Raw genomic sequence first — 24,667 nt, 5'->3', positions numbered from 1 at the left:
CTCAGGTCTTTTTGCTCGCTGACTGTCATATCGTCATGCTTGTTGAACCGGGGGAGCAGAGTGAGGTCTCTTTTTTACAATGATAATGAAGAAATACCTCAGTAAACACTTTCAAGTCTGCCAAACTGAATTTTAAATGATTATTTCTGGGCTGATGACTCCTTTGCTCAACAACAAATACAGTGTATCATTGACAGGGCTGATGACTTGTTATTGCTCCCTGCTGTGTGGTTGTGCATGATATCAGGCTTTGACAGCAGTATCATTTCAGTCTACCAGAGCTCTTTGAACCATTGCTTCCATTTATGGATTTCAATTGTATCTATTTTTTTTCTTTTTTTCCGTAACTGTATTATTGTAAGGTCAGTGCATCAGTAACACCCCGTGTTGGTGAAAAGCAGCATAATGGAGCAGTTATTGAGTCCTGTTGGCATTTGAATGGTGTTGATGCTGTATTGGATAGGGAGGCATGGAGCTGTGACTTCAACCAGCAGGTGTCAGTGCTTTTTAGCATTTTTTAATGAAGAATGCGCTTCAAAGAATTGTCTACCACTGTGCCTCCACCTCCCTACCTGTGGTCAACCCAGTGAGAAAAAGGTCAGCTGTGTATGTTGCTAAGACACATAAAGGAGCGTTTTGCCCCGGTGCTGCGACCTCCTTCTCTGGTTCATTCAAAGACATGCCGGAAAACACAGTAACAGGTTAGGTCTGTGTCATCACAGTAGGACATTAAGACAAAACGGAAACATATTGAATTATCTGCATGCTTGCAGTTCAGCTCTTTTTTCTGACTATAGAAATATAGGAAGCAGCTTTTTCTTTTTCTTTTCAAAATCCAGTGTTTGTCCTCAGTTGTTCTGTGTAAGGTTCCTTTTCTCACTTGCTCTCTCTAGCCCAGCCAACATAGTCCACTGTGTGAGAAATACTTAACATTTACCATCAATAGTGTTTTTTTCTCCCTTTTTTCAAAATAAAAGGATATAACTGTAAAATGCAGGAGAATCATCACTCTCAATGAATCTGCTGTTAAAGTCTATATTTTTAAATGATAAGAATCCACCATTTGACTATATAGATACATTTTTTAAAAGTGATTTTGAGTGCTGATTATCGAGCAAAAACATCAGACCAATACAGTTTTTTTTCTGGTAGAGACTAAAAATTTTAGTCACACATGTAAATGGTCATAGATAGAGATTAGGAGCATATCTGTGCAAAAAAAACCCATCTACATTTTAGCTACACATTGCTCCAGGTGTGGCTAAATCTGTGCCTCCCTGTTCTTTTCAGAATTCAATTTGCCATTCTAATAATAGCCTTTCAATTCCTGCATGGTCTGGCGCAGCTTTCACCTCAGTTCTGTTAACCCCCTAATTCTGAGCCCCCCTCGGATCTGAAAACCAAATGTTGTTTAAAAGTCGGTGGTTGGTTTGGGCTTAAGACAGAGGGGGTCACACTATTACCATTTTAGTTCTGTGGAACAAACTCCCCCTCACTGTCAATGTAGCTGAACTGATGCCATAGTTTAAAATGTTTTACAATATATTCAATCTCAGGAGTTGGTGGAGAACAAACCCAGAGCTTAAAGGAGGATGAACATTGGACTTAGATGCATACGGTGCGCACAAACACAACTCCTAGCAAGTGTTCATGTTGCTCCTTGTCTGCTCAATGTCTAATTAGGTAGCTGTTTTCCATTATTAAGGCCATAACATCTCACAGAGAAACGGCTAGGGTATTGATCAATTCAGCTTTAAAATTAATTAGATGATATAACTCATCATACTGTGTGTGCTCACAGCTAGGTTTATTTAGAACCAGCTTTTTACAGTTTTATTTTTTACTTTTAATGTGAGATAGGTGACATCACATTCCAGGTAGGCCTGAATGTCTCAGAAGTCTCAAATGTAGCTCTCCGCAGTCTCCAGATCAGCTGTATGCGGTCCAACAGCAAACGGAGGAGCGAAAAGCTGATGTACTGTACTCTGCCAAATCCCACTCTCATTTGCTAGCTGAATAGCAGGTACATTAATCACCACTTACATATATGAATGGCCATTAGCAACAGTATGAACATACATGTCAGAAGTGGGGTGCTGCTGCGTGTTTGACCCTATGACCAAACAGGAAAAGTCTTTTGTAAGATTAAAAAGCCATATGTTGTTTTAACCTCACCAATATTAAGGCTATTAAATGACTGGGTCTTTAAGATATCAAGATAGTGCTACTAACACAAGAGTTCAGCAGGATTTTACACTACATTGGTACCCACTTGATGAATCTCAACTTAGGCATTTCAGCCCACACTGCAACCAAGAACATGAAAATGTCCTCCATGACTGTGTCCTCTGACACATCTGTTCCTACACTATTAGCAGTCACATCTCATGACGATGACCTCACCATCCATCTGGCGCATTTAGCCAAGTAGCTCATATGACACACTGTTTTGACGAAGCTATAACCTTGGCATAGACCTTCAGCATATTGAAGCTTATTATCTTGTAGAGATCAACCCAGGAAGAAATATCTCAGAAAGTCTCCATAGTTTGAGATAGCCATGACAAATATGGAACATTTTTACAGCCTTGACTGGGTGGAGTGGAAAACAGGTACGGTCTTTGACGGGAAAAAAAGACAACGTTAGGAAGTGAGATTTGCTGTTGTGTATAAAAGATAACTAGACTGCACAACAGCCTGCATGGTGTATTAGGCTAGAGTACATTACCCTGAGCTGGCAACAGTTGAAAAATCTCAGTCACCAATGAGTTCATGTGAGAATATGTCACAGAACTTTTATGACCCCAAGGAAAATTCTGTTCTCCATCACCACATAGAGTAGACAGTGGTTAGTTTAGAGCAGATATCACGATTTAAAAAAATGCTACAGTACTATTATGGGACTGGAACTGCCAAACAATCATGTGGCTACTTTGCTCGTAAAGTCCATGGATCTAAGAAGGCAAATCAGCGTGAATGCATTGTCCTGTGTCTCCTTAGCATTGTATTGTTCTGTTTGAACAGCAGAAGGCACAGTCAAGACTGCTCAAGAAGACCAGCTAGTTCTCATAAGACCTGCCATACTCCGCCTCCGATTGGTTGGTTTAGTTCTCAATGCTTGACTCATGTCAGCTCACACAGACTCTCCGTTAATGTCTGTTTCAGCCATGTTTGAGCTGTAGTAACACTCTGACCTTTTGACTCATTCTTCTGACCTGTTTTTCACTGCAACAGTGTCTCTAGGCTTGTTAGGTGGAGAAAGCAGGCGAGCTGTCCGCTGCTGCTTCTCTGCCATCCGTCCTGTCCGCTTCACCTAACGAGTCCAATGCCCAGGCAACTGAGACAGCCAGGCGGTGGACGTTCAGTTTGGAAATGATCACGCAAGTAATAATAATTCAAGTGCATTACAGACAGACCATAACGTTTAATTTTTTTTTTACATGGCAGAAAAACCCGGTAGCAGAGCCTACCAGTTAACACATCGAGTCCATTTTGCCTGTGTTTGCCAGCAGAGGGAGCTGCTTGCTATAGCTGCTTAATGTCACTCTTCTTCCACAGACCCCTCACGCTAGTTTTAGCGAAAACTGCTGAGAAAAACTGGGCCTGAAGCTACCAAATGTGGAGAGATTCTGTTGTTTTTATTCGGGTTAGTCAAACAAACTTCGAACGCAGGTGAATTCGTCCAAAATAGACGGGATGCCATACTGTAAATTTGCTGCAACCTAGTGAGCAAGAGCCGGAAGCAAGGGTGTTTGTGTCTGTGCGTTCAGCCTCTGGATCGTTCTGTTACCCACCAGTGTATCGTCTGTTTCCCATCTCCTCTCTGTATGTTCATGGGGTAAAGTTTATTTCCCCTGAAGTCAGCAGTCAAATAGAGAGAATTACAGTGTGTTATTGCTCTCGTAAAGTCAGTAATTCACAAGCAATGCTGTCAATAACCTTGAGTAAACCCCCCCGACACAGCCGCATTCCTGGTGCAGAAGGACTCAAGAGTGGTCACAGAGCTTAGCTTCAAAACAACATTTAAGATGAAAAAGAAAAAGAAAATCTTAGTCTGCTTTGCGTGTTGTTGACTCCACACTTGGTGTGTCTATTCATCGTTCTCTCCCTGCCCTCATGAAAGCATCATCTAAAAGTAGGACGACCCTGTCCGTCAAAATGACAGACCGCGATAAATTCTAAGTACCGCTTGCATTACAGTGGATTTTGGCAGCTGTACGCTCGCTGCTGCAGAGGTTGAGCCAGAGTTGACTAGAGTGATGATAATTCCACTTCTAATCTCAAAAGTTTGAAAAAATAAACTGCTCTCCTCGATTCTGGGTGTTCCTCCAGAGGCTTTGTACTCTGTCTACAGCTGTCTCCTCCAGAGATTCCCAGCTCCAGCAGCTCTCTGCTAGATACCAGTGTCACTTGTTAATCCAAAAGAACGGCATCTGTCCCTCCGGTACGTCAGTACAATTAACAATATAGCAAGAAGTATTATTTTTTCATATTGTCTTATAATCATAAGATATCAACACCACAATCACAGACAAATCATCAGGTTCAGTGACTAGGAAATAAGCCACAACAGGCAGGTTGGAGCAGCCATGCCCTTAATTCTGCATAACGTTAAGCCTTAATACAATGAGAAGAATAAAGCTTGTTGAAGTCCAGACATCAGTCTCTGTGATGTAGAGAAGACAAAGTTGGAACTTTTTGGACATTCTATAACTCCTGCTACATTTCATGTTGTATTAAAAGGCAAATAATAGGCTCACATTCAGCGATCCTGTTAAGTGCAGCTTTACGACAACCAACAGTCAGTCCTTCCTGTTTTTACGGCGACTGCTGCTATCAGTACAGATGGCATTCAAAGCGATACATGCCACCGTAGAAATAAACACTCTTCAGTGATAGAACACTCACTCTAACCATGATGAATGGAAGAGCCAGAAATAGCGGGGCAGGTTCAGCTGCGTGCCCACGGACAGCCAGAGAGATTATTATGTCTTCTGGACACACCGCAGATCACATTAACAGTATTACATTCAAATGGGAACGAGCGGAGAGAACAATGGAGGGGAGACACGACCTGGATGGGAGGGAATGGGGATGGAGATGAGTGAGAGGGCGAACGACACAGTAGGATGGATATAAAGGCTGAAGGGAGGAGATTGAGCAGAATAAGCGGCCGAGTGTCAAAGAAATTAGGCTAAAACAAGCGAATAGGAGGTGAAAAGTAAAAGCTGTGCAAGTGATAATTGCAGATGATGAAGTGGGATATTGCGAGGATGGGCAGAGTGAGCATTCTGTGTCTGGATTGCTCCCAATTAATCGGAGACCAGCTGCAGAAGGCTGAGCCTGCAGAGAGGGTGGCCCTCGTACAGAAAAGTCCGATGATGGTCAGCTACTGCTCCCCCTGCAGCAGACAATAGACTGCATGGATGAACTCCTGACTGTTATTACATTCAACCAGCCACAGTGCCAGGGCAGTGGAGGCTGCAATCAGCAAGTTAAAGGTTCATCTCTGTGGAGTGTTATGGTGCAGGCCTAACAAAGGGGTGACATGAAGTTATTGCAGGGTTTTCATGGGTGTTCATTCATTTGCTTTATTATAATAAATGATAGAATTTGTCCATCAGTAGTCTGTTTTATCCATCCTGTTTTTGTCATTGCCTGGGAGCCAGATTGTGACAAATAACTGTCACCGCCACTGTTCATTGTAAACATCACTCACCATTTACAGACATCTCACTGTGATCCCCCATTCTATATGTTCTAATAATGACCATAAGCACAATCACCGGCAGTCACATAACTGGTAGCGCCCATGGTCCATGCTGCTGCACAAAAGCAAAAGCCAGGTTTTCATGAAGCATAGTTTTGCTTTGTGCTTGGACAGTCAACCGTTGAATGCTGTTTGCAGCCTTATTTTTCAATTAGTTTGTTTTTAGTGGAATAGTGCAGTCACAGTCAGTGACCAGCTGGTGAACATGGTGGAGCATTTAGCAGCTTAATAACCAGAGACTTCCCTCAGGAGGAGGTATGAAACCAAACACTGAGAAAAAAAAACAAAACAACAACTTGTCACTGTTGAAACCGTATTTGTTCAGTGGACAGAGACACAACTCCAAATGAATGATTATGTTGCATGTTAACAATGTTGGGGGTAACACGCTACAAGAGTAACGCTTTTCAGTAATCTATTACTGAATAGATTACTGAAATATGTTTCACATGCATTTCGCTTTAATCAAAATGAATTAATAACACTATAAAAAACATGATGACCTCATTACTTACTTTCTAATCTTTTTAAAAGGCTGGTTTTGCCCGCTTTTTTTTTTTTTTTTTTTAAACAATTAAATCTAACTTGAATAAATCCTGGGGAAAGTGTTGAAAAGTCTTTTATTTGACTGTTTAATCTGATTAAAGGAGAGCAGTAGTCGCTGTTGGCTGGAGATGAAGGAGCTGATCAGGATTTGGAGGGACAGCTGGTTTAAACAGCAGGTGTGTTAGAAACAGCGGCCGCTCATCATTCACACTCCAGTTCAACAGAACAGATTGGGGGTTATATACTGGGGGGGGGGCGGGGGGACTCACACACACATCCATCATGTTTCTCCAGTGGCTGTGCTTGATTGTCACATTTGCAACAGGAGAACAATTTTAATCTTTGACACCCTGTAGAGGAATCAGCTGACTAATGACGTCAATGACGCCAGCGAGCGTTGTCTCAGGCTTTCACTTTGCCCTCGACAGATCAATGCTCACCATTGGGGGAGGTGGAGCTGATGTCACTTGTGCCCTGAAAAGTATTAATAAATGCAATTTGCTGTAAAACTGAACTGAGGAAACATGTCTGGACACTGCACTCTATGGTGGAGTTATAAAAGGCATTTTTCTTTCAGCTGATAAATGATTCATCTCTTTAAGGACGGTGGAGAAGTGTTGACAGATTTCATGTGGAACATGGCTTTTGCTTTATATTAACATTGTATTGCAGTATATCCTGCTATTGACAAACTTGTGCTGCATTTAATGAATAGAATGGGACACTGTAGAAGGAAGTTACATTTCAAAATATTTTGCATGATTTACCGTGTGATTCATAATCTTGGCAGCGATTGTTATTCAGTTTTTTTCAGCAAAGAGCAGCCAGGCACTGTGACTGTGTTCAGAAGTGTTATGATTGCTGTGAAGTTGGCAGGTTTGGTACCATTGTGCTGTAGAATAACTAACCTGCATGCACCCAATTGGAGATAACAACCCGTGCTATAGACACTGATCATAAGCTTCTTAAGTGTAATGTTACAGTATGATGCATGATTGTATTGATATGCTCTTTTTTTTATATATAACATGCAGTCAGTAGTTAGATATTATGCATATTCATGTTTGCACAAAGCAATCCCCATTTCAAATGAATGGAGGCCATGTATGAAGAAGCTTAACTTGCTTAAACTACTCAGTTGTATTGCTATCGAACTACCACGTTTTGAACGAAGGCTGGCATCTTCTCATCTGCAAAGCTGAACAGCTCTGCACGCACAACTCGTGACATTATGTGACATATGTCACAAGCTGGATACGCACAGTGTCGTCTTGTCATTCACTCCGTGTGTTCTGTGCATTTTCAGTGGCATAAATATTCAGAGTCGGGAAACACTATGACAATGTTACAGTGCACAGCAGCTGCTTTGAATAAACTATCAGCCTAGCTGCTGCTGTCTGCTAGCAAGAGTGTCTGTGCCAGGGTTCACGTGAGGTTCACGGTGTTCTGAATATGAAAGCCCTTTTCGGTTAAAGGGAAGGATAAGATGAAAACTAAGATTGATGAAAACATGTACCCATCGTAATTCAAAATTACGAGATAAATCATAATTGTAAGACAAAAAGTAGAGATTATGAGATAAAAACTGTTGAAATTAAGAGATAAAAACTGTTGAAATTAAGAGATAAAATGTCAACATCAAACACAAAATGATGACTTTTTAAGTAATAATTATCTTTTACTGTGGGAAAATATATGTTTATATTTTCAGCAAGGGTGAGTTTTCATAATTTTTTTGCCCTCCATAGGAAGAATCATATAAAAAAGTCATGTAAGAGTAAGTCAGTCTCTTCTGGGTCAGTGAGCTGCTTCCTCTTGTCAGATTGTCTAATTGCCTTTGAATGCTGCTTCTTAACATGCCTAAACATGATCTCAGTATTAATACAATCCTGGCAACAGGCCTGAAAGCAAGAAAAAAACCATAGCTAGCTAACATTAACTAGTCAGGAGGAAGTTTACACTGTTATAATTGATCCACGTGCTAACAGTCCCGCATGTGGTGCATGTGCACATGCGGTAAATGTTACTTAAACAAATAAGTACACTAACTAATAATTAAGCACAACAACCCTGGTTGCATCAACTGTAGATTGTTGTCTGCATTTTGTAATTGCGCTTCAGCGGACAGAAAGGAGTACAGTCAGATCAAGAGAGAGCTGCCCCTCTTTATTTTTTATCAAGTGAGGGGAGTCTCACCAAACTCTGATCAAATCCTTGTCACCAGCCAGCTGCCTTCCTGTCTAAAACCGAGCACGGCCCACCCTGCGTTAGGTCACCAATCATGACTCATGAGTCCATGAGTGTTCACTGGTCCAGTGCAGGGTCTGGTTGTTGTTTTCAGTAAAAGGGAACACCAGTTTTATGCAAGAGCCATCTTTCATCAGTGATGAAATCCACCTTTAACTGTTTAGACTTGTGTTTTGATAATGCAGGCATGCTTTTGTTGTCAGAAACAAATTTGTCGCTGTTATATTTCTTGAGTTGAGTGTTGATCTTTAGTTCCATCAGCACATCCCTCTGCTGCCTGAGCCTGCTGAGCTGATCTCGTTGCCCTACAGTGATCTAGCAACCTGTGCAGCCACATATGTTGCCCCATGCAACCTGGCAACCCGCATATTGTAACAAACCATAAGAATCAAACGAGGCCTTGCAGCCGTTGGTAAAGACCTGCCTTCAAAGATGCCCATAGTGCCCTTCAGCAGCAGAATGTTGGTGGAAAAGAGGTCTCGAGACCAGATTTTTCCCTTTTTTTTTGGTCCTAATATGACGCAGATGGAGTGAAATGTTAATGAGGCTTGCTGGGCATTTTTGGCTGCTGAAGGAGCGATGCTCTGACAGCTCCACACGCAGAACAGGTGACTCTTCACTGCTGAGTGTAGTACAATCAGTGAAATTAGTAATAATGTCGGATGCGTTGCCTGAATGAGATTAACACCGCTTCTTTGTCATCCCGCCTACGCTTTATTTTTGAACAACCCTAAAGGCATACTGCTGAGCCAGGGACAAGAAAGCCCATGAATATCAGATGTAGCCCGCAGCTCCTGGAGTCCTATCAGGACCATTGCACAAGCAAGCACTTAAAGATCTCTCCTCTTCCATTCACCCACACCACTTTGCCTCTGTGTAAAAACTGCCAGATGGGGGGAAAAAAGCCCAGCCACCATCATTATTATTGTCATTAACAGATGTCAGCCACAGACTCTGTACGTCAAACTATGTGTACAAATTTGACAGCGTACATGGGCACACATTTTTTTTCCCATAAGGGACTAGCGTCACCAGGGGCCTCATGTGATTTAGACGTTGCCTCTGCATGTTTGCGTGTCATGTCGTTTATTCACACAGGACTGGGTTTCACTCATTCGCTCACGTTAGCTCACGGATATGACGACCAGGCTCGGAGTAACATCAGACATTTCAGAAGCACAGCATGTGCTCTTCAGCAGCCACATTAACGAGATACAGTTTAGAGTTGATTTATATGTCGACTTCCTGCATGCGTTACCCGCAGAAATACACACATACAGCTCAGTAGATCAAGGAGAAAATAAGCCACAGGCCATAAACCTCTGTGTTTGGTGCAATAAGACAGGTAATATGTGAGGGGTGGGCTAGTTCACAGGTTCCAGACAAGGCAGATTCACATAAGATTAAGATCACAGACGACCTCCTTACACATTATATTTGCTAGAGGTCCCCAGGTAATACTAGTCCCATGCCGATATGGCTACAATGTAGTTACTGTGAATAAAGAGCAGCCATACTGTAGGACGGACTGTTCTATGTTAGACTCTCTGAGTGAATGACACGTGGTTCATATTTAAACATTGTGAAACTTTATTTTATTATTTTATTTTATTTTACAGAGAACACATACATTTAGTAAGCAAATACAAAAGTGATATGTGAAATGCTTTCCATGCTAATGTAACAACTCACACAGATTCACAGATTTTGTCCTGATCAACATGAATAACAATGTTGTAACAACCAAACCGACCGTCAGGCTTCCGAAGATCGTCTGCTCTCAGTCAGTGCTGAAAGGTTACCCGATGTCACACAAATGCTCCTGGCACTGTTTCAGAACTGTGTTACATTACCTGTCTTTATACAACATTCAGTATTTAGGAGCTGAGGACACGAGCGAAGGTGACATTCCTTCCCATTCTTGCTTAATATTACTTCATTTGATCAGATGAGCGATATGGCTATGTTCAGACAGCAGGCAAATCTGATTTGTTTCTCAAATCAGATCCGATCATTTACAAGTGGTCAGATCGAGTCACCAACACATCTCCATGGCCGTCCAGATGATTATTAGATGATTAACCCTCCTTTATTTAGGGGGCTTTGACTGAAAGCAAACCCTTTCTTTTTCGAATGGTGGAGTGTGGGGATAGTACGAGGACGCTGGCTCTACTGTTGAGCCCCCCCGCCCCCCCAAAGGTGTCACGGCCTTAAATCAAAGAGACATTGAGGGATGAGGTCCTATTTGAAAACCTGCTGAATTCATCTAATGCAGCTCCAGCTCAGAGGGCGGTACCTCATGGGAGGGAAAGGAGTGAGCGATGCCACGGACTCATGGTTGGCTCAGCTCGAGCACCTGTAAAGGGGAACTGGTTTTAATGACCCTTATCATATTTTGCATACATATATATTAGTATTTCATAGTCACGAATAGACATATTGCTTCATTGCTATGCATTCTGCAAACAGGTGTTTAAAAACGAAAAACAATAAGAAATGGGTCTGGCAAGATCAGGATCTTAATGACATGAGGAGCAGGTGGTGTATGCGTGTGTGTGTGTGTGTGTGTGTGTGTGTGTGTGTGTGTGTGTGTGTGTGTGTGTGTGTGTGTGTGTGTGTGTGTGTGTGTGTGTGTGTGTGTGTGTGTGTGTGTGTGTGTGTGTGTGTGTGTGTGTGTCATCATGGTTATATGGCACCTACTGTAGAGGGAACCAGTCACAGAAGCTGCTCTGAGTCATTTGCCAGTCAACATGTCTGCCTGTGAACACATTTTGTCAATGTGATGGCACCATAACTGTAGGAGACACAGTCATTAATCTTCCCAGGTGTGAGTTTGAGATCAAAATGAAGGCGGAGTCTGAAGCTGGGTGTGGTTTGACGCGTGGTTACTGAAAGCACATGTAATAATCGAGTAATGACCACTGAGCATTCGATGGCACTCCCATGATGCCTCGTGTTGAGTATGTCGACCGATCAGAGGCTGTGCTCCTGGCGTTTGTTTGCATCGTTTTAAAGCAGAGGCAAGTTGTCCACAGTGTACACACACGCACACCGTAACACAAGTTGTTAATCACAATTATTTAATCATAATGAAAAAATAGTATAATTAAGTAGCCAGCTGGACTTAAATGAGTAGTTGGCTGTTCAGCTGGCAGCCGAGAAACCTTATTGGAGGTACTGGGGGGGAGATACTGTGAATCACAACCTGCTCTCACCTTCCATTAGTTGGCCACAAGTTTACCCCTGCACAACCAGAGCCCTCTGCAAACCCAATTACTGACCTGTATGCTGCAGCACTGGGCTCAAGCTGTAAGCACTGTTCTCCCAGCAGCTTTATTTTGGCTTTGTGCTGTCATCACCGTGGCTGACATTCTTCACCGGAGCACTGCCGAAAGCTGCATACCAATGTGATCTCAAGCAGCCAACCCTGACGGGACTCGGTTTTGACAGACGGCGGGGAGAGATTGCTCCTCCGCGCGGCACAAGGAGAGCCATTTTAGTTTGTGTTGCAATTTCATCACAATAACCTCAATCAAATCGGTGCTTGAGCTGAATCAGAGTCATTGACTGATTCGTGGGTGGAGGAGGGTGGAAAAGATCCCAAATCTTATGCTGATAATGACTTCCAACGTGTGTTTGTGTGGAGATATCGCCTTCGGTCAAATAGGCAGATATTGCATATCTTACCAGCAAGCCCTCTTTAATGACAAATAGGTTGTTGCCTTCCAGAATGACCCGTATGAGGTATTTCTGCTCTACCAGCTCTGTCAGTAAGATGACACTGTTTGTCAGTGGCTTCCAGTTACCTTGCGTAACTGCTCTTATTCACTGCCCTAACAGTTGTTAGTTGTTGCTGCCCTAACAGAATCAGCAGGACCTCAAGAGATACCTCATTAGGGAAACAGGAAAACCTGCATACAAGTCAACAAAATAATGTCTATCAACTTAGTTGTTCTGTCACTGTCCATTTTGCACAGTCTTTGGTCTCTCACAAGTCTACATGCCTCGGGGTGGGGGGACCACTGTCAGTAACCACAGTGGATGTGAGAGAAATCTTGCTTTCCATGTCTTAAAACATTCACCAGTCAGCTAGCTCATGTTATTACTGACATTTTAACATCTCACTCTCACAGGAGACTGTTCCCTCCTGCCTTAAGACAGCCACCGTCGTCCCTGTACCTAGAACATCTGCCGTGTCTAGTCTTAACAACTACCGCCCTGTGGCTCTCACCCCCCGCTGTGATGATGTGCTTTGAGAAACTGCTTCTTCAGCACATCCAAGACACCCCCGCCGGAGCCCCGGAGCCTCCTCAGTATGCTTTCAGAACCAACAGATCCACAGAGGATGCCTTTCACTCACCTGGAGAATAAGAACAGCTACATCAGGATGCTGTTTGTTGACTTCAGCTCAGCTTTCAACACGAGCCCCATCCACACTGCCCTTTGAGTGCGGGAGTCATGCACCGACTCTCTACATCGTACCCTGTGTGAAAGTTACAGTTGGGGAGAGGGGGGACAGTTTCACTGTGGCTCTGATGCGGAGCGTGGGCATGTTGATTGGACGGTGTTCACAGTCTGACCGCTAAACAGATATGTCATTCATCAAAATAAAGAGAAATGACCCACAAAGCAACATTACAGGTCCAAAAAACAGTAATGTTGTAACTTGTTGTGTATTTGGCAACTTACGCGAGGAAAAAAAAATACAGCATCCATGCATAGAAAATCCTCTGTCGTCCTGTCTGTCCCGATAAATAGCATCTGTCCCCGGCAGAAAGCCAGGCGGCTCCCGCTGTTGAGTAGCAAAAAAATTGAACTCGACGTGCCTTTGTCTCCCTCCACTATTGTGTTGTTGTAGTTACCGTCTTGGAAAAAAATCACCACTACGGTCAGCCCATCTGATCGAGACTTCGGTGAATTTTCCCCTAGAAAACAGCGTCCACTAGAGTGATGGGGATCATATAATAATGTAATTTTGAGCAAAAAAATGTTGCTTTGTCACTTTCCAGGATGTTTGGTGGGTCTCAATCATGACACATTATAACAGCATCCATATGATTATAAACTGTCAGCGGGCACATGTTTACATTTACAGTGGGACACCGGGGGAAACAAGATGAAAAAAAACACACAGACATTACTATCATGTGTACCATCACGCCTCTTTTGGATCTGCAACACTGGCATTCCGTATGAACTGACACACTGGTGCGGCTTTATGCTGGAGCTGCTTGGTTCAGTGTGAACAAACAGAGGCAGAGAACAGGCGAGCCTTTGCTGCCGTGATAATGCAGAGTCTGTGTGTGAACATATGAGGCTAAGGGAGTACCCCAGAGAATTCTAGATGGCAATCCCGACTCTTCTACATTAGTGAGGAGCCCCCCAGGGCTAAGTGCTGAGCCCCCTCCTGTTCACACTGTACACACGATTCATATCAGCAGGAAAGCAACAGTCTTGCAGAGTGGTGCACGGAGAACAATCCGCCGCTCAGTTTCAGTAGAACCAAGGAGGTGAAAGTTGATTTTAGAAAGAAGTGGGCAAAGACACACACACACATACACACACACACACACACCTGTCAGTGGAGCTGGTGATCGACATCGCATAGAACTGGTCATGGCTATCACACACACACATCACCACCCTGGTTAAGAGAAAAAAAAACACAGAAAAAGCTATACTCTGCTAAATTCTGCGTTTGTCCGGACTTCACTCTTGCCTTTGCTTTCTTTGGACCTGGTCTTGACTGACATTACCAAGGGCAGTCATGCATAAACACTGTGCATGTTTTGGTACACAGATAAGCCCGTAGCTTTATGCAGCTGTACCGAGAGGAATGTGGAGCACAGCAGCAGTGTGTGTAATGGTAGCATGTCACATGTGATGTTGTTTTGAAGCTACCCCGCAGGCCTTTAGTGCTCGGGCAAATATAGAATTGTAAAACTTGGCTAGTGAAAGGGAGAAGGCGGAAATACAGACAGCAAGGAGAAGACAGAGGAAGAGGCGAAACAAAGGAAAGGAGTAACAGAGAGAAGGGGAAGAAGATGAATCATCGCAGCGGCTTTCTGTTTGATCCAGCGCTCTACCTAACAAAACTGGGCCTGACAGTTCCTTTTTGTTCAAAATGTCACTAGAGTTTTCAATAAAATTCATGCAAGGGATCACTGTCAGTTTTACACTCATCAAGAGGCAAAAAAGACTATACTGTCAAATTCAACCCTCTCCTATGGTATTGATTAATATACCATTAAACAAGGCTGGCAAAGTGAGCAATGCTTTAAGGCCCAGACCTGCAAGGTTTGCAGACAATGACTTGTAGTGGTGGAAGAGGTTTGTGGATCCTTTACTTCCATAAAAATACCACTACCACACTGAAAATACTCCACTACGAAGTCCACTAGTAAAATCCTGCAGTAAATCATAGCATGTAAAAATGAACTTTTCATGGTGTCAGAAGAGTTTTAAATAGATTATTTAGCTCAACAAGGACAGCTTTCTCAGCACATGAAGGAAAACTTAGAAGTTTCAGTTTATCGGACATTGGTGATGTTTAATCAAATATTTAACATCAACACATCTGCAGATACATGGTTTTCTCTGGTTAGGAAAGGGGGGAAAATTGTAATCTGACAAGTAATCAGTAACGTAGGCTTTCAGAGTCACAAGTACTATATTTGCCTGTGTAATATAAAGAGCAAATATAAATGCCTTTATACTTAATTTGATGAAATGGCTTTAATCCAAAAGTGTAAACCTTTCTCCTAGAAATTACGTTCATGGTTCCAGTTGACCTAATGCACACTGCAAACATACAAATACTGCATGATCTTTTAATGGTTCCTTTTTATGTTTGACAATTCAGCAAAACACCACATTACATTCAATGCAATGTTTTTCGGAATCAATTCTTTCTGCATTATCCAACACATCCTCATCCTTCAATGAATGAATAATTTGATTGCCAGAGCCTCCTAAAATGACACACTGTATATCACCATTTCCAAAACATGACTATTGCAGCATATCAGCGACAGGTTTACCGGGACCTTTGTCGTAAACTCAAAGTTAAGTTTAAGAAATCCTCGCGGTGTGCCTTAAAATAAATAGCTTAGTTCTGTAATTTCAGTTACAATCATACTTATGTTATGTGCATAGTGTACATTATATCCATGATGTAATTTTAAGGTGTTAGCAAGGTAAAAGAACTCACTGTTGACTTTCGGTTTGGTTTGGTCTTTGGTTTGGACACTGGACACAAACAGCAGTCTGAATGAAAAGCCAAATACTTGTTTAACCTAACCATCTACCTCCAAACCCCTCCCTGTACTGACTTTTTACTCTTTATACTTCATCTCCTCACTCCCTCCTTTGTAGTTGTAGTAATTACTATAGCTGCTAGAGGTCACTGTATAACAAGAAACCTAAATGTGGGTTGTAATAAGCTGCTTACACAGTCAACCTACATGTTTTTTCCAATGAGGATGGGTTACAATATCTGGCAGATACTGTATGGTTTAGTGTTCGGGACTTGTGGTGGTCGTGGTCATGGCAGTAATCGTAAGGTTGCTGGTTTGATTCCCCCAGGCTCCCCCAGCTTCATATCGACGTATTCTTGACCAAGATACTTAACCCTTAATTGATCCTGATGAGCAGGCCGGCAGCTCGCATGGCAGCAAAGGCCTTTCAGCGGTCAGTAGACTGGAAAAGCGCTCGACAAATGCAAATCAATTTACCATTTATTGACAGCTGTGGTATGCTTAGGCACTCAGTAGATTGCGTTCCTCCACCAAAGGGCTACAGTCCCCTTTAATTCAATCAAGTCTAATCCAATATCAAATAAAGACAGTTTCAATTAGCCTGATCCGGAATTGTTTGGGGTTCTGAATAAAATTGTACTCACTCATAAATGCCAGCGACCTACGTAAGCTTGATTCTTTTCATCAAGGTCAATGCATTGTTCCCTGAGATGGTATTGATAATGTTGAAAAACACCCTTTTTAGTGGGTTCCAAGTATCATTGAAGTGTGTCCAATTGTGCGTAATCCTGCTGTTATACCAACCAACCAACCAACCAACAGACACGCATGAAACATAACCTCCTTGGCAGAGGTAAAAATGTCAAATGAACTGTTAGATTCCTTTTTAGCAAAGTAGCCCTTAGCACATATGAAAAGGCCTGCTGTGATGTGCCATGTCCAGTAATTGGATGGGTAAATCATTCACCAACCAAACCCCCAATTCCTGCATTAGCCATGAATGTAAATCATGCCCTACCAGTATCAATGCAATTTGAAGGGATACTGGACCATTATAAAACAAAAAGTATAAATGTGGTAGCATGGTCTTTGTTGCATGATGTTTTGAATAAGCACTCAAAGTTCAGTTTTGCCCTGCGGTGCCTGAACAGGTTACTTCGGCCCTGTATGCAAACATGCTCCCGTCTCTCGCAGATCATACTCTGCACAGTTTATGGCACATGAATGACCTTGACTCTTGCATCACCGAAGATGTGGAACATGACTAGAATAGAGAACTCTACAAAGCTCTTTAATTATATTCAGTGAACACCATCAGCTCTGCTTTTACCCACTTCATCGTGAGTGTAGCCCATTATTTATAAAGCCAGGGAATCACTTATCAGCTCCGCTCAAAGTGTTACTCAAATTTATTGAAGCGGAAAACACTGCCAACGGATCGGGATGTATAACGGCACTGCTTAGTCTACCCAGTTTCATGTCCATGGAAACCGTTTAACAAGTTGCGCGTGTGTGTGTGTGTGTGTGTGTGTGTGTGTGGAGCTGTCTGCTCTGACAGTACAGTAGATGACAGCACAGTTTGTGGATAGGAATAAGCTGGAGCTGAGGGATGTGACAGAGATACGTGCCTCTCTTCTCTTGCAGCGTGGATAATCCCAGAGAGATAGCGAAACAGATAGGAGGAGGCACGGCGAGATACATATCAACCTACACCGAGGAAAATGAGTGCTGCTCAGGTAGAGAGCTATGCCTGGAAACACAAGCGGGCTGGAGGGAGATAAACATTACGCTGCCACGCCAGATATGAGGAAACAAGAGCAGAGGATGGAACTGAGAGGAAGAATGAAGAAAATAATGAGGATGAAGGGAGAGGGATCAGTGTCGGCCTATCACTGTGCTGATACATTATTAAAGATACACGCTCTCCCTCTCTCATTTACACACACACACACGCGCACACACACACGCGTTAGTCACCGCCACTCCCTGCAAAAGAGAGTAATGAAGAAGAGTGGGATGCAGGATGATGTATGATTCGCCTATATAGATCTAGTGGAAAGATGGGAGGGGTCTGACATAAAACAAAAGTCCGTAGCTCCGGGCTATCACAGCATGTTAAGGATCACTCTTGACCTTGGAAATAGCAGTTTGGCAAAATTCTAATAAATACACTTTTATTACAAAAAGTAACATGTCGTAACAGTGATACACAAAAAATACTGATACCACAGTAGTATCACTGCACTTTTTGGACAATTGGACATTAATTCTCATTTGTTTTAATGACTCTCAGCATGAGTGTCTTTTGTGGCTGCGCTGCGTTTCTTTGACTTAATGACACTCTGGCGGTTTTACAAGGTCACTCGCAGCCTTTTCCTGGACATTTGGTGGTGCCAACTGATCATCCAGTGACAGAGACTGCGAGATGTGGTTTCACATTGGATGGTATTGCTAACAGTAACCTGTCTTCAGAATTGCTCACTTTGCCTTTAAAAACTTTGCAATGGAGATACTTTTTGCAAGTGAACTTAAACACCATTTCAGGATGACTTCTTCTCTCTACTTAATGGTTCATTATTCTCATATTCAGCACTGAGGCGCGCAAAGAACAGCCCCTTAAACAGTAACTCAGGGTCCATCAGCCCTGAACCCTGCAACCCGTCGGGCTTTGTGAGCCAAGTAGCAGTTTAGCCTGGCCAAACAAAAAGACATTAGAACATTTTTGTCCTTGGTCCTGCCAGAATAGCTGGGCCTCAGTATATGAAGCCCCTCAGGGAAACCCACTCCCATCTTGCCACAGACAGCAGAGTAAAGACAATAAAGATAATATCTGATGACAATGAACAAACACATGATGTACGGACTCAGGCACGTTACAGAACACACAGCCTTCGTCTGCATTATGATCCACCTTAGCAAATTGGCTGACAGCACCGTGTGACACCCTCCACTTGAGATCTCCCAACGTCTTAGGCTATATTCAGATCAAATCAGGTGATGCGGAGAAAATTCAGGTCCTCCCATTCATTTAAATGAGGGAAGTCTATTTTGGCTGCGGTGGCACTGTCTGCAGGGGGTTCTGGGAAAAAACTAAATAACAACAAATGCAGCTGGCTGCAACAAATGTGTTGGCATTGTACACCATTTTAAAACAACGTTTTTAATCAGTGGATGCCGATGGATTCTGTACGACAGGGATGCTTAGCCTACTGTGGCAGAGACATGACAGCAGATCAGAGGCAGAGGGGAACGGCTTAGTAGCAGATCATGTTATTTAGGATTGCTGAACACTACAGAGAGAACACAACAGAAATTTCTAAGTGGAACGTGACGGTTCACTTGTGATCATCTGCTCATAATGATCTGCTTCACGTCCTGGTTGTAAACTGTTTTGTTTAATCCATCCATGAGGACTAAAGATCACAGGTAGGACCAGCACGCTAATAGCATAAAGACGCAGCAGATTCGACTTTTAGCTTTTCTTCTTCCTGTTAACCTTCCGGACCTGCCGCCAACCTCCGTGCAGGGGTAGCTGCAGGCCCCTCTTCCATTTCCTGACTGAAGGAGCCCTGTGCTGATGGAGACGTGGGGCCAAACACCTGCTCTCTCAGAGCAGCTCTGCAGGGAGGGAGGGAAGGAGGGAGAGAGAGAGAGAGAGAGAGAGAGAGAGAGAGGATAGATTGAGAAGGTAGAGAGAGAGAGAGGGCAGAAAGAGAGAGATGAGGGGCACTTAAGAGGTTTGTCCTCTGTGGTCCCACAGTGTGTTCATCTAGCTCTGGTCCCTGAATGATTGAGTTGGAATGAATGAATGAACGAATGAATGAATGAGTGAGTGTCAAGGACTATTTCAGCCTCCTGTGAGGGGTCTGTTCCATGCAGTTGAACAAATGAATCAAGTTGCTGCTGTGCTGGAATTTCGAACGTGAAAAGGACGAGTAGAGCAGAGTAGAGTAGAAGTGAACGGGTCTGTGTGGACTGTCCGACACCAGAATTCCTCGAGGTGAAGTTAAACGAGCTGTTGTTACGGAGGGGCGGGGGGGTGGGGGGGGGGCGTGATGAGGGATCGTAAATTCAAAGTGGTTTGTGAAACGGAGAGCCTGATCAGCCGCCTCCTCCTCCTCCTCCTCCCTCTCTGTCTCTGCTGCAGTCAGACTCTCATCTGACGCTCAGACCTGCAGCTCCACACACCGCCGTCGTCATTTTCTCCTCTGTGGCCGCGAGGAGCGGACCCGCTTCCCGCAGCAGCCCCGCGGACCCTCCTTCATCCCGGGACCGACCTCCGCCGCCCGCTCTCGAAATCGGACCGCGTCGGATGACTGAGAACCGCATTTCTTTCGAGCGCTGCGGTCTTCCCATGCAACAAAACCCCGCTTTGTGCGTTGTGTAGGCGGATAGATGATGGTGACGAAGGGCAGATGACGAGCGGATCCGTACAGTGTGCCGTTTGTTTCCTCCTGAGCTGGGCTCGAATTTTTTTTATTTTTTATTTTTGTTCTCTCTCCGCTTTTCCTAAAGCGCAGTGTTATTTCCAATCTGCTCACAGCGGGAAGCGCTCCAAGCAGGATTTCACAACAATCCTCGATTGCATACTGGAGCTCAGTTCGCTCCAGCCTGCTCCTGTGTGGAGGTTCGGATCCATCCGTGCTTCTGCCCCTGAACCCCCTCATGACAGCACCGAACCTTTATGAAGTTCTCCTCCAAACCTGGTAGAGGTAGATGGTGCTGACCTCCACAGTGCTGACTGACTGAGTGGGAGAGCAGCCGGATTAGTTGGTTTTAGTATCAGTGATTGTTAGTCAGCTGTCAGATGTTGTTGTTGTTGTTGGTTTTTTTTTCCAATAAGAGGCAGTTCAGTTAAAATTGTTCTCTGGATGTAAATCAATAGCCTGTACTGAATGTGCTCCCATCTGTGAGGAACATCAACTTGCAGCTGCTCATGAGAATTGACAGCTCCTGACCCTCACACACACACACACACACATCACGCCACTGTCTCTTAACTGAGGGATAAACTGAACTCATTGCTCCTGAGCCCCTCCAGCATCCACCAGCCATGGCTCCGCTCCGCCAAGGCTCCCTCAGCAGGTCCGTCCTCCGTTACTCTCTGACCCTTACCCTCGCTATCCTCCTCTCCTGCCCCTGCCGGGCTCTAGGCAAGAAGAAGCTCTACATCGGAGCCCTCTTCCCCATGAGTGGAGGCTGGCCCGGAGGACAAGCCTGCCTCCCCGCCGCTCAGATGGCTCTGAACCTGGTGAACAAGAGGAGCGACATACTGCCGGACTACGAGCTGGAGCTGATACACTACGACAGTATGGTGAGTATGTTTCAAACAAACTGTCGACTTCGACACAGTTGACTTCATTCTCAGCCTCACCTCTGTCCATCTTTCACTCCATTGCTGAGGTTAGTCAGAATCGCGGTTGGTTGGATTTGGGACCTCGACACAACCAAAGAACCAACACGCCACAGAGTGATCAGACCATACACCATGTCCCCACCACTTGTTTACTGACACATTTGGTTAAGAAACTCTCACTACGCAACATTCATGTATCAGCAGCATCATTTTTAAGCGTTTAGTCGTAGGCTTACCCACTAAATGCATCTGTGGGAAAAGAAAGCGGGGATTGATAAACAGACAAACATGGTGTGACTTGTGCAAAAGCAGGATGAAGTAACAGGTACCACTTTCAAAGAAGGCACCTTAATGAAGGAGCTGAAACTAATGGCATCATCAATGGTAAAAACGTCGCTATCTTTCATCATCGCGATTATAGATCGGTTAAAAGCCATTAATGAAAACAACCTCAGGGGTTGCCAGGTTGTCAAAAGCCATTTGACCTGTTTCTTTTGACTTGTTGATTTGTGGCAAAGGGCTTCATTTATTACCTGGAATTGAAAAATGTCCCGTCTCAGAATTTTATTGAAATTTTTCGACAATAAAACAGTTAAGACATATACAAAGACACAGCCAAAATGACTAAATCAACCAATACAGTAAAACAGACCAAAACATATAGAAAATAAAACAATAAAAACAGACAAAGTAGAACAGAGAATAAACCATGACCTCATTATGCTCACTGCAGGGTTTTATTAACCTGCCAGAGCTCCTTAGATTTAGAATTAAGTCCCTCACAGTTGTTAAAGAAAGTGAGAACTAATTCCTGCATCTGTCCCTTTATCCAGATCCACACCAAAGGTTAATGGGGTCTGTTCTGGGCCGAGACCCATCCTCCATCCAAGTCACGTAGAAATCCATCCAGTGTTTTGTGTATGCTGAAACAGACGCAGGTGAAAACACAAGGTCTTTGACAGAGGCAATAACTCACAGATGATTACAACCCTTCATTAGTTCCAGTCTTTTATAACTACAGACTTAAGGCTATTAGAAAATGAGGGACCTTCATAGCTCTCCAACACTTATAACTAAATAACGTATAAACACCAGTCAGCTGGATTTTTCACAACCAGCCAGTCAAACTGTTGTTCTTATTAAAGACTTCATTGGTTTATGACTAATGGACAATTGTTGAGTCCATTAGTTATAACAAATGATACAGAAAATGAGCCCACTCAGACTTGCAAAAATGACATGATATCTGAGATTGTGAAAGTATAGGTTACACCTCCTAATGCACAAATCATCTACATATCTTCTACACAGCAGACTGTTTTGCTGTGGGTGTTTTATCTAGCTCCACGCTCTGATTGCTTTTCCCCCACATCGTGTCAGGCCATCATCAGGATAATTGCCATTCCTTTGTGTTTATATGTTTGAAAGATGCAGCAGTCTGGTCGCAAAAAAAAAAAAAAAAAAAAAAATGGGTCGGAGCCCTAGAGGAATGTTCTACCTACTGTACCTGGCGTAACAGCTGCATCGGTGTGCGTTTGCATTCGAGAACAGCAGCGGTACAGCCTGCACATGTTCGTGCAGCTCCGCACCGATGGCTCCCGGTCCGCTCACTCTAGGAACTCCAAACGAATTCACCCTCAACGCTGATATTACAACTCTAACTGGCTGACACCATGTTAGGCATAACCAGTGCCGAGGGTTATTATACCAACCCTGTAACATGGTCCTGGGTGTAACATAGTCCAGGGCTGCAAATAACAATCATTTTATTTGAACAATTTAATCTAATAGACCTGTTGTAAACGTCACTGAAGTCAATCTTGACCGTGCACATTGCCACAAGTGCAACAAGTCCGAGCGCAGGCAGAGAAAAGCACAGACTGCCCTGCTCGAGTTCATCCCCGCTTCCCAATCCAATTAAACTGTGTCACAGAGTTATCCATAGTTAATAACTAATAAACTAACCATTAGCCAGCTCACTGTTTCTATCAATGTGGGTGCTTTCATAATTACTGTCAGAAATGGTTGTTCAGAAATTCACAGTTCCAGTCTCAGAGGGCTCAGAGCGTCCTCCGTACGGAAGATATTTTCTGCTCATGATAAGTCCAAATAGAAAATTAAGATTATTACACGATTAGGAAAAATCAGGCTGTAATTACACTCAAAAAGAAAGAAGGACATTGACAACGCAAATTTGAAATGCAATTATCATTACCATTATCATTATCATTATCATTTTTGATATAAAGTGAGTGAAGGAAAAGAGTGGGACAGTAACTACTGTCTGTTTTCTGTGTGTTTTAAGCTGTGTGAGGCTTTAATTACTATTCTACAGATGCGTCTTTCACAACATTAGCTTATGCTTCGCTGCTTTTACTGGCTGACTGAAAACCACACTGCCATGCACCCTATCGGAGTACATAACATCATGCTATTCACTGACGGGCGCGCTTGTATTGAGTGAGTGAGAACGGGATCCGCAGCTCCAAAAATAGAAAATCAATATGTGGCGGCCAATGTTGATATTGTGGCGGACCGCCACAAATAGATTAATGTGTTGGAAACACTGAGGGATGCAACGATACCGAAAACTCTGGGTACGATATCATCACAGTATTAAAACAGAAGACAAAGAACGACTTGAGCAATCAATGTCCTTTGATAATGAATGTGATCTGTAGTGCATTTATTATTCTAGACAATTTGTGTTTTCTTTTTACTTGAGGTCCCTCTGCTCCCCTTCTTTAGTGAAAAATAAAAGTAGCCATCCATGACCTACACATGTGTTAAAAGTAGCCATTGGACTATGTACAACTGAAAAACAATTGTGCCGCCAGTAGCAATCTGTCCTTCCTCTGGTTGTACAACAGGCCTAGCAGGGCACCCAGTCAATACAGTGATGACTTCCATTTCACCCAAATATACACTTAATACCCTTTATTAAATTCCTTCAGTCTTCACTACACTATGAAACAAATCTGAACAAAGATGGATGTAAACTGTAAAATGCTGCCCCTTTTTCTACAATGTTTTGAACTCGTCAACCATTTCTGCAATTATTACAGAAGCCTGACAATCAGTTCCTTGTTAACATGAACTTTCAAAGCACCATGACTCATGATGACATACTCCAGGACAAAAACACTGCACGGACAAGGAGGAGCAGCTGTCACAAGCTGAATCTAACCAACAGGGACGCGAGAGATGTCAACACACTCTATGGGCTTTCACAGGCATACGTCCTGATATGAGCTGAGTTTGGAGCACGCTTGAAACGCTGATTTAAATCGAAGTCGGATTCTTTTTTTTTTTTCACACGGCATTTGACCCGATTTAAGGTTTATGTTTGATAACATGCCGCTCCTCTTTCAAGAGCACCGTTTGGAGCAGACGCACTAATACGCGTTTTTTTTTTTTGTTTGAGTGGCGAGCACTCATGTTTGTTCCTTCTCAACTTCAATTTGTCAGATAGATGTTACAGCTTTATTAATA

At 43.3% G+C, this 24,667-nt stretch overlaps 1 protein-coding gene across 9 annotated transcripts in view; it reads left to right on the top strand.

Annotated features, from left to right (window-relative positions):
- The window catches only part of gabbr1b (gamma-aminobutyric acid (GABA) B receptor, 1b), a 122,533-nt gene that overhangs the window by 30,847 nt on the left and 67,019 nt on the right, over nt 1-24,667 (top strand). For 7 of the 9 annotated variants that reach the window (XM_037092427.1, XM_037092425.1, XM_037092422.1 and 4 more), the window contains one exon: nt 20,973-21,133. In XM_037092427.1, coding sequence (XP_036948322.1) covers nt 20,973-21,133 — 161 coding nt within the window. Of the gene's footprint in view, nt 1-6,428; nt 6,493-17,463; nt 17,556-20,972; nt 21,134-24,667 lie in introns of those variants that run through there. The other 2 variants (XM_037092430.1, XM_037092431.1) reach the window with 2 other exon arrangements.

This window comes from Acanthopagrus latus, chromosome 3 (assembly GCF_904848185.1).
Source record: "Acanthopagrus latus isolate v.2019 chromosome 3, fAcaLat1.1, whole genome shotgun sequence".
Taxonomy (NCBI): Eukaryota; Metazoa; Chordata; class Actinopteri; order Spariformes; family Sparidae; genus Acanthopagrus; species Acanthopagrus latus.
The sequence above is the reverse complement of the archived record's forward strand: the minus strand, read 5'-3'. Positions and strand labels throughout refer to the sequence as shown.